The sequence below is a fragment of the Carcharhinus amblyrhynchos genome, chromosome 6 (assembly GCF_965287045.1).
Source record: "Carcharhinus amblyrhynchos chromosome 6, sCarAmb.v2.hapA, whole genome shotgun sequence".
NCBI lineage: Eukaryota > Metazoa > Chordata > Chondrichthyes > Carcharhiniformes > Carcharhinidae > Carcharhinus > Carcharhinus amblyrhynchos.
In genome coordinates, this window is record NC_137329.1 from 66793604 (window position 1) to 66808001 (window position 14398).

At 45.7% G+C, this 14398-nt stretch overlaps 1 protein-coding gene across 3 annotated transcripts in view; it reads left to right on the forward strand.

The window, feature by feature from the left end:
• Positions 1-14398, forward strand: part of celf1 (cugbp, Elav-like family member 1) — a 192190-nt gene that overhangs the window by 81096 nt on the left and 96696 nt on the right. For all 3 annotated transcript variants that reach the window (XM_080190570.1, XM_080190568.1, XM_080190569.1), the window contains 2 exons: positions 9301-9349; positions 9860-9994. In XM_080190570.1, the coding sequence (XP_080046696.1) occupies positions 9301-9349; positions 9860-9994 (184 nt within the window). The remainder of the gene's footprint in view (positions 1-9300; positions 9350-9859; positions 9995-14398) is intronic.

A 14398-nucleotide genomic window follows, 5' to 3' on the forward strand; every position in this document is an offset into this window, starting at 1 on the left:
CCTCAGTCTCTCCTCATAGGACCTCCCCACCATACCAGGCAACATCCTAGTAAACCTCCTCTGCACCCTCTCCAACGCCTCCACATCCTTCTTGTAATGCGGGGACCAGAACTGCACACAGTACTCCAAGTGCGGCCGCACTAGAGTAGTGTACAGTTGCAACATTACACTGCGACTCCTAAATTCAATCCCCCTACCAATAAACGCCAAGACACCGTACGCCTTCTTGACAACCTTATCTACTTGATTCCCAACTTTCAGGGATCTATGTACACACACACCTAGATCCCTCTGTTCATCCACACTATTCAAAGTCCTCCCATTAGCCCTATACTCGACACATCTGTTGCTCCTACCAAAGTGAATTACCTCACACTTCTCCGCATTAAATTCCATCCGCCACCTCTCGGCCCAGCTCTGCAACCTATCTAAGTCTCCCTGCAGACTATGACACCCTTCCTCACAATCTACCACACCTCCAACTTTGGTGTCATCAGCAAATTTACTAATCCACCCAACTATACCCTCATCCAGATCATTAATAAAAATTACAAACAACAGTGGCCCCAAAACAGATCCCTGAGGCACACCACTCGTAACTGCACTCCATGATGAATATTTACCATCCACCACCACCCTCTGTCTCCTATCTGATAGCCAATTCCTGATCCAACTTCCTAGATTACCCACAATCCCATACATCTGCATTTTCTGCAGAAGCCTACCATGGTGAACCTTATCGAACGCCTTACTAAAATCCATGTATACCACGTCAACTGCCTTACCCCCATCCACCTCTTTGGTCACCTTCTCAAAAAACTCAATAAGGTTAGTAAGGCACGACCTACCTGCTACAAAACCATGCTGACTATTTCTAATCAATTCATTACACTCCAAATAACTATAAATCCTATCCCTAATAATTTTTTCTAAAACCTTGCCCACAACAGAAGTAAGACTCACCGGTCTATAATTCCCGGCAAAGTCTCTGTTCCCCTTCTTAAACAATGGGACAACATTCGCTATCCTCCAATCCTCCGGGACTACACCAGAGACCAATGACGACCTGAAGATCTGAGCCAGAGGCTCTGCAATCACCTCTCTAGCCTCCCAGAGAATCCTAGGGTAGATCCCATCCGGACCAGGGGACTTATCTATTTTCAGCCCCTCAAGAATTTCCAGCACATCCTCTTTATCAACCGTAATACTGTCTATTTTACACCCCTGCAACCCAATGTCCTCCTCAGCTATATTCATGTCCCCCTGCGTGAACACCGAAGAGAAATATTGGTTCAATACTTCTCCAATCTCCTCCGGTTCCACACACAACTTCCCCCTGCTGTCTGTAACTGGCCCTAATCTTGCCCTGACCAACCTTCTGTTCTTGACATACTTATAGAACGCCTTAGGATTCTCCTTAATCCTATCAGCCAAAGTCTTCTCATGTCCTCTTTTAGCCCTTCTCAACTCACTCTTCAACTCCCTCCTAGCCAATCTAAAGCTTTCTAGTGCACTATCTGAGCCCTCCAATCTCATCCGAACATAAGCCTCCTTTTTCTTTTTAACCATCGACTCAACTCTTTTAGTGCACCACGGTTCCCTAGATCTACCAAATCCACCATGCCTGACAGGGACATACCTATCAAGGACTCGCAGTAGCTGCTCCTTGAAAAAACTCCACATTTCAGACGTTCCCAGTCCCTGTAATCCCCTAATCCAATCCATGCGTCCTAATTCACTCCTGATAGCCTCATAATCGCCCTTACCCCAGCTAAAATTGCTGACCCGAGGTTCATGCCTATCTCTTCCCATCACTAAGGTTCACTAAGGTGAACTAAGGCAGATGGCATTTAATCCAGATAAATGCATTTTGGTAGAACTAATGTAGTGGGGAGCTATACAATAAATGGTAGAACCATCAGGAGTATAGACACACAGAGGGACCTGGTGTGCAGGTCCACAGATCCTTAAAGGTGGCAACACAGGTGGAGAAGGTAGTGAAGAAGGCATATGGCATTCTTGCCTTTTTGGGACAGGGCATTGAGTATAAAAGTTGGCGTATGATGTTGCAGCTATATAGAACGTTGGTTAGGCCACATTTGGAGTACATTGGAATACAAAAAAATCTGCCTTATACATCTCCTTTAAACCTTGCCCCTCGCACCTTAAACCTATGTCTGCGAGTAATTGACTCTTCCATCCTGGGAAAAAGCTTCTGACTATCCACTCTGTCCATGCCCCTCATAATCTTGTACACTTGTATCAATCGCCCCTCAACCTCCGTCATTCCAGTGGAAAGAAACCAAGTTTCTCCAACCTTTCATAGAAATCATAGAAACGGTGCAGGAAGGCCCATCGAGTGTGCACTGACCACAATCCCACCCAGGCCCTACCCCCATATCCTACATATTTTACCCTCTAATTCCTCTAACCTACACATGTCAGGACATTAAGGGGTAATTTTAGCATGGCCAATCAACCTAACCCGCACTTCTTTGGACTGTGGGAGGAAGCTGGAGCACCCGGAAGAAACCCACGCAGACATGAGGAGAATGTGCAAACTCCACACAGTCAGTGATCCGAGCCAGGAATTGACCCCAGGTCCCTGGAGCTGTGAAGCAGCAGTGCTAACCACTGTGCTACCATGCCGCCCACGTAGCTTTTCTCATAGCTAATGCCCTCCATACCAGGCAACATTCTGGTCAATCTTTTCTGTACCCTCTCCAAACCTTTCTGGTAGTGTGGCGACCAGAATTGAACACTACATTCCAAGTAATGGAACCTAAGTAAAGTTCTATAAAGCTGCAACATAACTTGGCAATTTTTAAACTCAGGGCCCTGGCCAATGAAGGCAAGCATGCCGTATGCCTTCTTGACTACTTTCTCCACCTGCATTGCCACTTTCAGTGACCTGTGTACCTGTACACCCAGATCCCTTTGCCGATCAATACGCTTGAGGGTTCTGCCATTTACTATATATTTTCTATCTATATCAGACCTTCCAAAATGCATTACCTCGCATTTATCTGGATTAAACTCCATCTGCCACCTCTCTGCCCAAGTCTCCAACTGATCTATATCCTGCTGTATCCTCTGATATTATCTCCCCTACGTCTAGTCATATTACTAATTCTGAATCTCATACTATCAACATCCTGGGGACGACAGTTGGCAAGAAATTTAATTGGACTAGCCACATAAATGCTGTGGCTACAAGAGTAGATTGGAACCAGAAATTCTGTGTAACTCATTTCCTGACTTCCCAAAGCTCTCCCTGCTGGACCTCCCTCACCTCAGGGCCCAGCCTCTGCCAGCCAGGCCTCCATAGCCTCAGGGCCCAGCCTCTGCTAGCCAGTCCTCCATAACCTCAAGACCCAGCTTCTGCCAGCCAGGCCTCCCTAAGGACAAAGAAAATTACAGCTTAGGAACAGGTCCTTTGGCCCTTCAAGCCTGCACCAATAATGCTGCCCGACTTGACTAAAACCTGCTATCCTTCCAGGACCATATCACTCTATTCCCATCCTATTCATGTACTTGTCAAGGCACCCCTTAAAAGTCACTACTGCATACGCTTCCACTATCTTTCCAGGCACCCAGTACTCTCTGTGCAAAAAATCTGCCTCGTACATCTCCTTTAAACCTTGCCCCTCACACTTAAACCTATGCCCCCTAGTAATTGACTCTTCCTCCCTGGGAAAAAGCCTCTGACTATCCACTCTTCCGTGCCTCTCATAATCTTGTAGATTTCTATCAGGTCTCCCCTCAACCTCCATTGCTTAAGTGAGAACAAACCAAGTTTCTCCAACCCTTCCTCATAGCTAAGGCCCTCCATACCAGGCAACATCCTGGTAAATCTTTTCTGTATCCTCTCCAAAGCCTCCACACCCTTCTGGTAATGTGGTGACCAGAATTGAGCACAGTATTCCAAGTGCGGCCTAACTAATGTTCTATAAAGCTGCAATATGACTTGCCAGTTTTTAAACTCAATATCTCCTGGCCAATGAAGACAAGCATGGCGTATGCCTTCTTGACTGCTTTCTCCACTTACATTGCCACTTTCAATGACCCATGTAGCTACACACCCAGATCCCTTTGTCTGTCAATATGCTTAGGGGTTCTGCCATTTACTGTATATTTCCTATCTGTATTAGACCTTCCAAAATGCATTACCTCACATTTGTCTGGATTAAATTCCATCTGCCATCTCTCTGCCCATGTCTCCAACTGATCTATATCTTGCTGTAGTCTCTAACAGTCCTCATCACTATCCGCAAATCCACCAACCGTTGTGTCATCCGCCAACTTGCTAATCAATCCAATTACATTTTCCTCCAAATCGTATATATATATTACAAACAGCAAAGGTCCCAGCATTGATTCCTGAGAGACACCACTTGTCACAGCCCTCCATTCAGAAACACAGCCTTCTACAGCTACCCTCTATCTTCTTTGACTGAGCCAGTTTTGTATCCACCTTGCCAGCTCACCTCTGATCCCATGTGACTTCACCTTCTGCACCAGTCTGCCATGAGGGACCTTGTCAAAGGCCTTACTGAAAACCATGTAGACAGCATCCACGGCCCTACCCTCATCAATCATTTTTGTCACTTCCTCGAAAAACTCAACCAAGTTTGTGAGACACGACCTCCCCTTTACAAAACCATGCTGTCTCTCACTAATACATCCACTTATTTCCAAGTGTAATAAATCCTGTCTCGAAGAATCCTCTCCAATAATTTCCCTACCACTGATGTAAGGCTCACTGGCCTGTAATTACCTGGGTTATTCCTGGTACCCTTCTTAAACAAAGGAACAACATTGGCTATTCTCCAATTCTCTGGGACCTCCCCTGTAGCCAGCGAGGATACACAGATTTCTCTCAAGGCCCCAGCAATTTCCTCCCTTGCCTGTCTGAGTACTCTAGGGTATATCGCATCAGGCCTGGGAACTTGCCTACCTTAATGTTTCTCAAGAACCCCAATACCACCTCCTTTTTGATCTCAACATGACTCAAATTATCTACACATCCTTTCCCGGACTCATCATCCACCTCACCCTTTTCTTTGGTGAATACTGACGCAAAATGCTCATTTAATATCTCACCCATTTCGTCTGGTTCCATGCATAGATTCCCTCCCTTGTCCTTGAGTGGTCCAACCCTCTCCCTGGCTACTCTCTTGCTCTTTATATATGTAAAAAGCCTTGGGATTTTCCTTAATCCTGCTGGCCAATGCATTTTCATGACCCCTTTTAGCCCTTCTACTCCTTGCTTAAGTTTCTTTCTACTTGTGTTCCACACTTGGTTTGTGTGTTCCCAGCTTCCTAGCTTTGACAAGTGCTTCCCTTTTCTCTTTGACTAGGCTCACAATATCTCTCGTTATCCAAGGTTCTCAAAACTTGCCAGACTTATCCTTCACCCTTACAGGAATGTGCCGGTCCTGGATCCCTATCAGTTTACACTTGAAAGCCTCCCACATGCCAGATGTTGATTGAAGTTCAGGGCCCAGGCTCACAGCCAGGCCTCCCTAACCTCAGGGCCCAGTCTGTCCCAGACAGACCTCCTAACCTCAGGGCCCAGCTTCAGCCAGACAGGCCAGCCGAACCTCAGGGCCGAGCTTCTGCCAGCCAAACCTTCTTAACCTCAGGGTCCAATCTCTTCCAGCCAGGTCTTCCTAACCTCAGGGCCTAGCCTCTCTGCTGATGAGGTAAATGGGGGATAATCGGAGCCCCCCCCCCTCCAATCCGCATCTGTTTGCTTTATAACCAAGTTTCCATTTCATTCATCTTTGTTTTCCCACTCCACTGTTGCTTTGTCCTGTTGGTGCTTTACACTGATCTTTAAGGACTGAAAACCTTGCTGTTGAACTATTTAATGTGCTGGAGCTGGCTTAGTGCTGGCTGTAATGTTTGTGCAAAATACATTCTGTTTATCTGCTGGGTGTCCGAGAGTGTGGACAGTTCCTGCTTGCCAAACTCTTGGGGGACAGAATTTATGTAGTGTTTTTCATAGCCACCAGGCATCTCCAACTGTTTTGCAGCCAGTGAAGCTGTTATTTATAGATTCATACAGCACAGAAGGAGCCCTTCAGCCCATTGAGTCTGCACTGACATATTAGACACACCTGAACTCCCACTAATTCCATCTGCCAGCACTTGGCTCAAAGCCCTGAATGTTAGGACGTGCCAAGTGCTTATCCAGATACTCACCTCTACCGCCAGCCAGGTAGCGCATTCCACACCGTCACCACTTTCTGGGTAAAAAAGTTTTTCTTCACATCCTCCCTAAACCTCCTGCCCCTCACCTCGAACCTATGCCTCCTCCTGACTGTTCCCGCAACTAGGGGGAACAACTGCTCCTTATCCACTTCGTCCATGTCCCTCATAATCTTGTACATCCTGATCAGGTCGCCTCTCAGTCTTCTCTGCTCCAACAAAAACAACCAAAGCTTATGCAACCATTCTTCATAACTTAAATGTTCTATCCCAGGCAGCATCCTGGTGAATCTCCTCTGCACCTGTTCCAGTGCAATTGCATCCTTCCGATAATTTGGCAACCAGAACTGTCCTCCGGCTATGGCCTCACCGAAGTTCTGTGCAACTCCAACATGATTTCCATGCTTTTGTAATCTATGCTTCGATTGATAAAGGCAAAGTAAAGTGATGTCTATTTATTAGTCATACGTAATGCTTACATTAACACCGCAATGAAGTTATTGTGAAATTCCCCTAGTCGCCACAGTCTGACACCTGTTTGGGTCAATGCACCAAGCCAGCACATCTTTCAGAATGTGGGAGGAAACCGGAGCAGCTGGAGTAAACCCACACAGACACGGGGAGAGCTTGCAAACTCCGCACAGAGCTAGGAATCGAACCTGGGTCCCTGGCACTGTGAAACAACAGTCACTGTGCTACCATGCTGGCCAAGTGTCCCATATGCCTTTTTCATCACCCTATTAACATGCCCTTCTGCCTTCAGAGATCTGTGGACAAACACGCCAAGTTCCACAGAACTTCCTAGTGTACAGCATTCATTGAGTACTTCCTTGTCAAATTACTCTTTCCAAAGTGTATCACCTCACACTTTTCAGGGTTAAATTCTATAGGTATGTCAGGAATAAAAGAATGACAAGTTGTGTGTGGAGTCCGAAGAGATAGGAGAGGCGCTAAATGAATATTTTTCGTCAGTATTCACACAGGAAAAAGACAATGTTGTCGAAGAGAATATGAGGTACAGGCTATTAGACTAGATGGACTTGAGGTTCATAAGGAGGAGGTGTTAGCAATTCTGGAAAGTATGAAAATAGATAAGTCTCTAGTGCCGGATGGGATTTATCCTAGGATTCTCTGGGAAGCTAGAGAGGAGAACCTTTGGCTTTGATCTTTATGTTGTCATTGTCTACAGGAATAGTGCTGGAAGACTGGGGGATAGCAAATGTTGTCCCCTTGTTCAAGAAGGGGAGTAGAGACAACCCTGGTAATTGTAGACCATTGAGCCTTCCTTCTGTTGTGAGCAAAGTTTTGGAAAGAATGATAAGAGATAGGATTTATAATCATCTAGAATTTGATTAGGGATAGTCAATACAATTTTGTGAAGGGTAGGTCATGCCTCACAAACCTTATTGAGTTCTTTGAGAAGATGACCAAAGAGATGGATGAGGGTAAAGCAGTTGATGCGGTGTGTATGGATTTCAGTAAAGCATTTGAGAAGGTTCCGCACGGTAGGCTATTGCAGAAAATACGGAGGCATGGGATTGAGGGTGATTTTGAGGTTTGGATCAGAAATTGGTTAGCTGAAAGAAGACAGAGGGTGGTGGTTGATGGGAAATGTTCGTCCTGGAGTTCAGTTACTAGTTGTGTACCGCAAGGATCAGTTTTGGGGCCACTGCTGTTTGTCATTTTTATAAATGACCTGGATGAGGACATAAAAGGATGGGTTCGTAAACTTGTGGATGACACTAAAGCCGGTGGAGTTGTGGACAGTGTGGAAGGCTGTTGCAGGTTACAGAGGGGCATAGATAAGCTGCAGAGCTGGGCTGAGAGGTGGCAAAGGGAGTTTAATGTGGAAAAGCGTGAGGTGATTCACTTTGGAAGGAGTAACAGGAATACGGAGTACTGGGTTAATAGTAAGATACTTGGTAGTGTAGATAAGCAGAGAGATCTCGTTGTCCATGTGCACAGATCCCTGAAAGTTGACACCTAGGTTGATAGAGTTGTTAAGAAGGCGTACAGTATGTTAGCTTTTATTGGTAGAGGGATTGAGTTTCCGAGCCATGATGTCATGTTGCAGCTGTATAAAACTCTGGTGCGGCCGCACTTTGACTATTGCATACAATTCTGGTTGCTGCATTATAGGAAGGATGTGGAAGCATTGGAAAGGGTGCAGAGGAGATTTACCAGGATGTTGCCTGGTATGGTGGGAAGATCTTATGAGGAAAGGCTGAGTGACTTGAGGCTGTTTTCGTTAGAGAGAAGAAGGTTAAGAGATGACTTAATAGAGGCATACAAGATGATCAGAGGATTAGATAGGGTGGACAGTGTGAACCTTTTTCCCCGGATGGTGATAGCTAGTACGAGGGGGCATAGCTTTAAACTGAGGGGTGGACAGATGTTAGGGGTAGCTTCTTTACTCAGAGTAGTAAGGGCGTGGAATGCCCTTCCTGCAATAGTAGTGGACTCATCAACATTGAAGGCATTTAAAGGGCCATTGGATAAGCATATGGATGATATTAGAATTGTGTAGGTTAGATGGGCTTTAGACTCATTTCACAGGTCGGCGCAACATCGAGGGCTGAAGGGCCTGTACTGCGCTGTAATGTTCTATATTCTATGTTCTATAAATTTCATCTGCCCATTTGACCATTCCATCTATATCTTCTTGTAGCCCAACACACTCCATCTTACTGTTAAGCACCCAGCCAATCTTTGTGGCATCTGCTGAAGGGTAGTAGGAAACCCAGCAACCAAGCTCTGCAAGCTCCCACAAACAGCACTGTGATAATGACCAAATAATCTGTTTTTGTACTGTAGATTGCAGGCCAAACATTGGCAAGAAAACCAGGACTCATTTCTTTGTTCTTCTTTGAAATAGTGCCTTGATCTTTTACATCCATGTTGAGTAAGTGGATGGGACCTCAAAAGGCAGTACTTGCCGAGTATTGCATCGGAGCATCTGGTTTGACTTTTGAACATGGGAGTCCAGGACACACATATACATTGTGCTGCTACTGAGCCAGGATAGATGGTTAGAAGCAACTTCCTGCTATCACAGTGATCGATCCTTTGCCTCTTCTCTTTCTCTAGATGCACCATCCTATACAGATGAAACCAGCTGATAGTGAGAAGAACAATGGTGAGTCAGTCCATGTTCATTAGAAAGTAGGGTATCAACATCTTGCTGCAGGAGAGGCGGAGTGCACCTTGTAGGCAAGATGGGGAAATGATCATCTCTGCTATTTCAGCCCTCATATCTGTTCAGTCAGTCAGTGAGATTGTGTCTGATCTGTGATCTAACTTCATGTATTTGTCTTTGTTCAGTGTTGGTTAACACTTGGATAGCAAATATTTGCAGAAGACAATTCAAGACTTATGTCAACCTTTTGTGTACACCAGCATGTCCTAATTTCACTTGTGAATGTTCTGGTTCGAAATTTTAAACTCTGTTCCCGAAGCTTGCATGGTGAGAGTTGTTTCTCTCCACTGACCAATTCTGTCCATCTCAATATCTTAAATAAATCCCCCTTGCATTCTATTTTCCAGGGAAAGCAACCCTGATTTGTGGCATTGAGGGGAGTAAGGTGTCAATGTGCATGCCTCCTCCATTACAGGGTGAGACTAAAATGATGTCCTTGTTCAATTGCAGCTGTGGAGGACAGAAAGCTGTTTGTGGGGATGATTTCCAAAAAATGCAATGAGAACGATGTCCGTGTCATGTTTTCACCATTTGGACAGATAGAAGAATGTCGAATATTACGGGGTCCGGACGGATTGAGTCGAGGTGAGTGGAAGTGATATTACAGAGCTGCAGGTATGTGAGATTGAGTTGAGGTGAGTGGAAGTGATATTACAGAGTTGCAGGGATGTGGGAATGAGCCAAAGTGTGAGGAAATGGTATTACAGAGCTGCAGGGATGTGGGATTGTGTTGAGGTTGGTGGAAGTGACACTGCAGAGCTGCGGTGATTTGCGATTGAATTAAGGTGACTGGAAGTGATATTACAGATCTGCAAGGATGAGAAATTGAGAAGCAATATTACAGAATTGCAGGAATGTGCGATTGAGTTGAGGTGAGTGGTAGTGATGTTACAGAGCTGCACGGACTTGGAATGAACCCTATTATAGAAAGGATATTATTAAACTAGAAAGAGTGCAGAAAACATTTATTAGGATGCTACCGGGACTTGATGATCTGAGTTATAAGCAGAGGCTGGATAGACAGGGACTTTTTTGTCTGGAGCGCAGGAGACTGAGGGGTGATCTTATAGAGGTCTATAAAATAATGAGGAGCATAGATGGGCTAGATAGTCAATATCTTTTCCCAAAGGTAGGGGAATCTAAAACTAGAGAGTATAGATTTAAGGTGAGAGGGGAGAGATACGAAAGGGTCCAGAGGGGCAGTTTTTTCACAAGAGGGTGGTGAGTGTTTGGAACAAGCTGCCAGAGGTAGTAGTAAAGGTGGGTTCAAATTTCAGTAAAGGTAAGCGTTTAGACAGTTACGTGGGTAAGATGGGTTTAGAGAGATATGGGCCAAATGCGGGCAATTGGGGACTAGCTTAGGAGTTAACAAAAAAGGATGACGTGGACAAGTTGGGCCGAAAGGCCTGTTTCCACGCTGCAAACCTCTATGACTCTGAGCCACGGTGTGGGGAAATGATATTACAGAGTTGCAGGGGTGTATGATTGAATTAAGAAGAGTAAACATGATACTACATAGCTGCACGGAGTTTGATTGAGTTGAGGAGCGAGAAAGTGAAATTGCAGGACTGCAGGAATTGTGGAATTCAGTCAGGGTGAGTGGGAGTGATATTAGGGAACTGCAGGGATATGGGATTAAGGTGAGTGGAAGTGATATTGCAGAGTTGCAGGGATGAGGGATTGAGTCAAAATGAATGGGAGTGATATTACAGAGCTGCAAGGAGTTTGAGTCGAGATGTGAGAAAGTGATGATACAGAGCTGCAAGGATATGGGATTGTGTCAATGTGAGTGGATGTGAAATTACAGAACTGCAGAGTTGTCTGATTGAGTCGAAGTGAGTGGGAGCAATAATATAGAATTGCTGGATGTGGGATTGAGTGGCAGCAGTATTACAGAGGTGCAGGGATGTGTGAGTGAGTCATGGTGTGAGGAAATGATATTAAGAGCTGCAGGGATGTGGGATTGATTTGAGTTGATTGGATGTGACAATACATATCTTTAGGGGTAGGTGATTGAGTTGAGGTGAGTTGAAGCAGTATTACTGAGCTGCACAGAGTTTGATTAAGTCAAAGTGCGAGGAAACTATATTACAGAACTGCAGGGTTGTGAGATTGAGTTGAAGTGATTGGAAGTGGTATTACAGAGCTGCTGCAATGTGCGATTGACTTAAGGTGAGTGGATATGATGTTACAGATCAGCAGGACTAAGGAATTGAGTCGGGGTGAAATGGAAGCGATATTAGAGAGCTGCAGTGATGTGGGATTAAGGTGAGTCTAAGTGATCTGCAGAGATGAGGGATTGAGTCAATGTGAGTGGAAGTGATATTATAGAGCTGCAGAGATGTGGGAATGAGTGAAAGTGATATATTATGAAGGGGAGGTTGATCTTTTCTCTGACAACTAACACTCAACCACTCAATGAGAAATACCTTCCTTCATAATCTGTTGAAGTGTTTGTGAGAAAGAGGATTATGTGCCCTTCAAAAGCTTTTAGTGGTCAAATCAAAATAACTCTAAAGCAATAAGTGACACATTATTCTTCTAACAGAAAACAAAGAACAAGGAAAATTACATACAGGAACAGGCACTTCGGCCCTCCAAGCCTGCGTCGACCAAGCTGTCCGACTGAGCTAAAACCCACTACCCTTCTGGGGACTATACCCCTGTATTCACATCCTATTCATGTATTTGTCCAGACGCCTCTTAAAAGTCACTATCGTATAGAGGATGACCCCCTAGAAGAGAACTGCTTCGTCAGTCTGGGGTATATGACATAGCTACACTCCCCTGCTAGGCTAAATCTCCAAGACCATTTGTAGGATGACGTAGGGAAGTCAAGCTCCAAGACTTCAGACACACGCAAGTCAGGCACTGCACGTGGCAGTCTGCCATTTGATAGAGTGCCAGCAGTTTAAAGTGCGGGAACACAGAGCAGCGACAGCTTAAAGATCAGGAACACAGCAGCGACAGTTTAAAGATTAGGAATGCAGCAGTGACAATTTAACGAACGAGAACACAGAGCGGTGACAGTTTAAAGAGCAGGAACACAGAGCGGCAACACAGAGCAGTGACAGTTTAAAGATCAGGAACACAGAGCAGTGACAGTTTAAAGAATGGGAACACAGAGCAGCGACAGTTTAAAGATCAGGAACACAGAGCAGTGACGGTTTAAAGCATGGGAACACAGAGCAGCGACAGTTTAAAGAGCAGGAACACAGAGCACTGACAGTTTAAAGAGCAGGAACACAGAGCGCTGACAGTTGGGCGTTTGGGTGGAGAGGAAGGCAGTTAGAGCAGGTCAGTGCTCCTCTTGCAGGATGTGGGAGGTAAGGGTCATCATTAGTGACGCTGCCGACTTCACCCAGGTGTGCCCAGCTCCATCTCCTCACAGACCACCTTAGGGAGTTGGAACTGGATGGACTTGGGATCATTTGGGAGGCAGAGGGGGTGATAAGTAGCAGTTATCGGGAAGTGGTAACACCTAAAAACGAAGCTAGCTGCATGACAGTCAGGAGAGGGGAGGAAGCAGTCAGTTCAGGGGTCAATAGAACATAGAACATTACAGCGCAGAACAGGTCCTTCGGCCCACGATGTTGCGCCGACCAGTTAAAAAACAATGACCCACTAACCTAAACCAATCCCTTTTCGTCCATAAACCTATCCACGGATCTCTTAAACACCCCCAAACTAGGCGCATTTACAACCGCAGCAGGCAGGGCATTCCAATCCCTCACCACCCTCTGGGTAAAGAACCTACCCCTGACATCCGTCCTATAACTACCCCCCCTTAATTTAAAGCCATGCCCCTTCGTGCTAGCTTTCTCCATCCGAGGAAAAAGATTGCAGGCTCTGTGGCTCAGAAGGGAAAGGGGGACAATAGGAGAGCAATAGTAGTGGGGGACTCAATAGTTAGAGGCACAGACAGGCAGTTCTGTGGGCGCAAATGAGACTCCAGGATGGTAGACTGCCTCCCTGGTGTCAGGGTCCTAGATGTCTCTGAAAGCATTCTCAAAAGGGAGGGTAATCAAACAGACATTGTCCACATTGGTACAAATGATGTAGGCAGAAAGAGCAGGGAGGTCCTGCAAGAGCAATTTAGGGAGTTAGGTAGAAGGCTAAAAAGCAGGACCTCTAAGATAGCAATTTCTGGATTACTCTCCATGCCATGTGCTAGTGAGGCCAAGAACAGGGAGATTGTGCAGCTGAACACATGGCTAAAGAACTGGTGCAGGAGGGAGGGTTACAGATTCGTGGATCACTGAGAAGTCTTCCAGGGAGGATGGCACCTGTACAAGAAGGACAGGTTACACCTGAACTGGAGGGCTGCAATATCCTAGCTGGGAGGTTTGCTAGTGTGATTCAGGTGGGTTTAAACAAATGTGGCGGGAGGGTGGGGATCAGAACAATAGGTCAGCAAGTATAGAGACTGGGGACGAGCATGGGGCCAACACAAGGCTACCTGAGAGGAAGAGTAATCTAGGGGAGGATGAACTCAGTGGGCCTGGAGATCTGGACTGCTTCTGCTTCAATGCAAGGAGCATAATGGGCAAAACAGGCTAGAAGACGTGGGGGAGTAGCAGTGTTGGTTAGGGAGCATATTACAGCGGTACAGAGAGTGGACAATTTGGAAGGATCATGTAATGAGACACTGTGGGTAGGGCTCAGAAACAGGAAGGGCGCAGTCACAATGCTGGGGGTATACTACAGGCCTCCCAACAGCCCACGGAAAGTTGAGGAACGGATATGTAAGGAAATTCTGGACAGGTGTAAATAGGGTCTGAGATTAGTGGGCTCTGTACTGAGACCCCTGCTGTTTGTGATATATATTGATGATTTGGAAGAAGATGTAGCTGTTTTGAATAGTAAGTTTGCGGATGACACAAAGATTGCTGGAGTTGCGGATAGTGATGAACACGGTCAGGGAATACAGCAGGATACAGATAGGCTGGAAAATTGGGCGGAGAAATGGTGGATGGAATTTAATCCAGA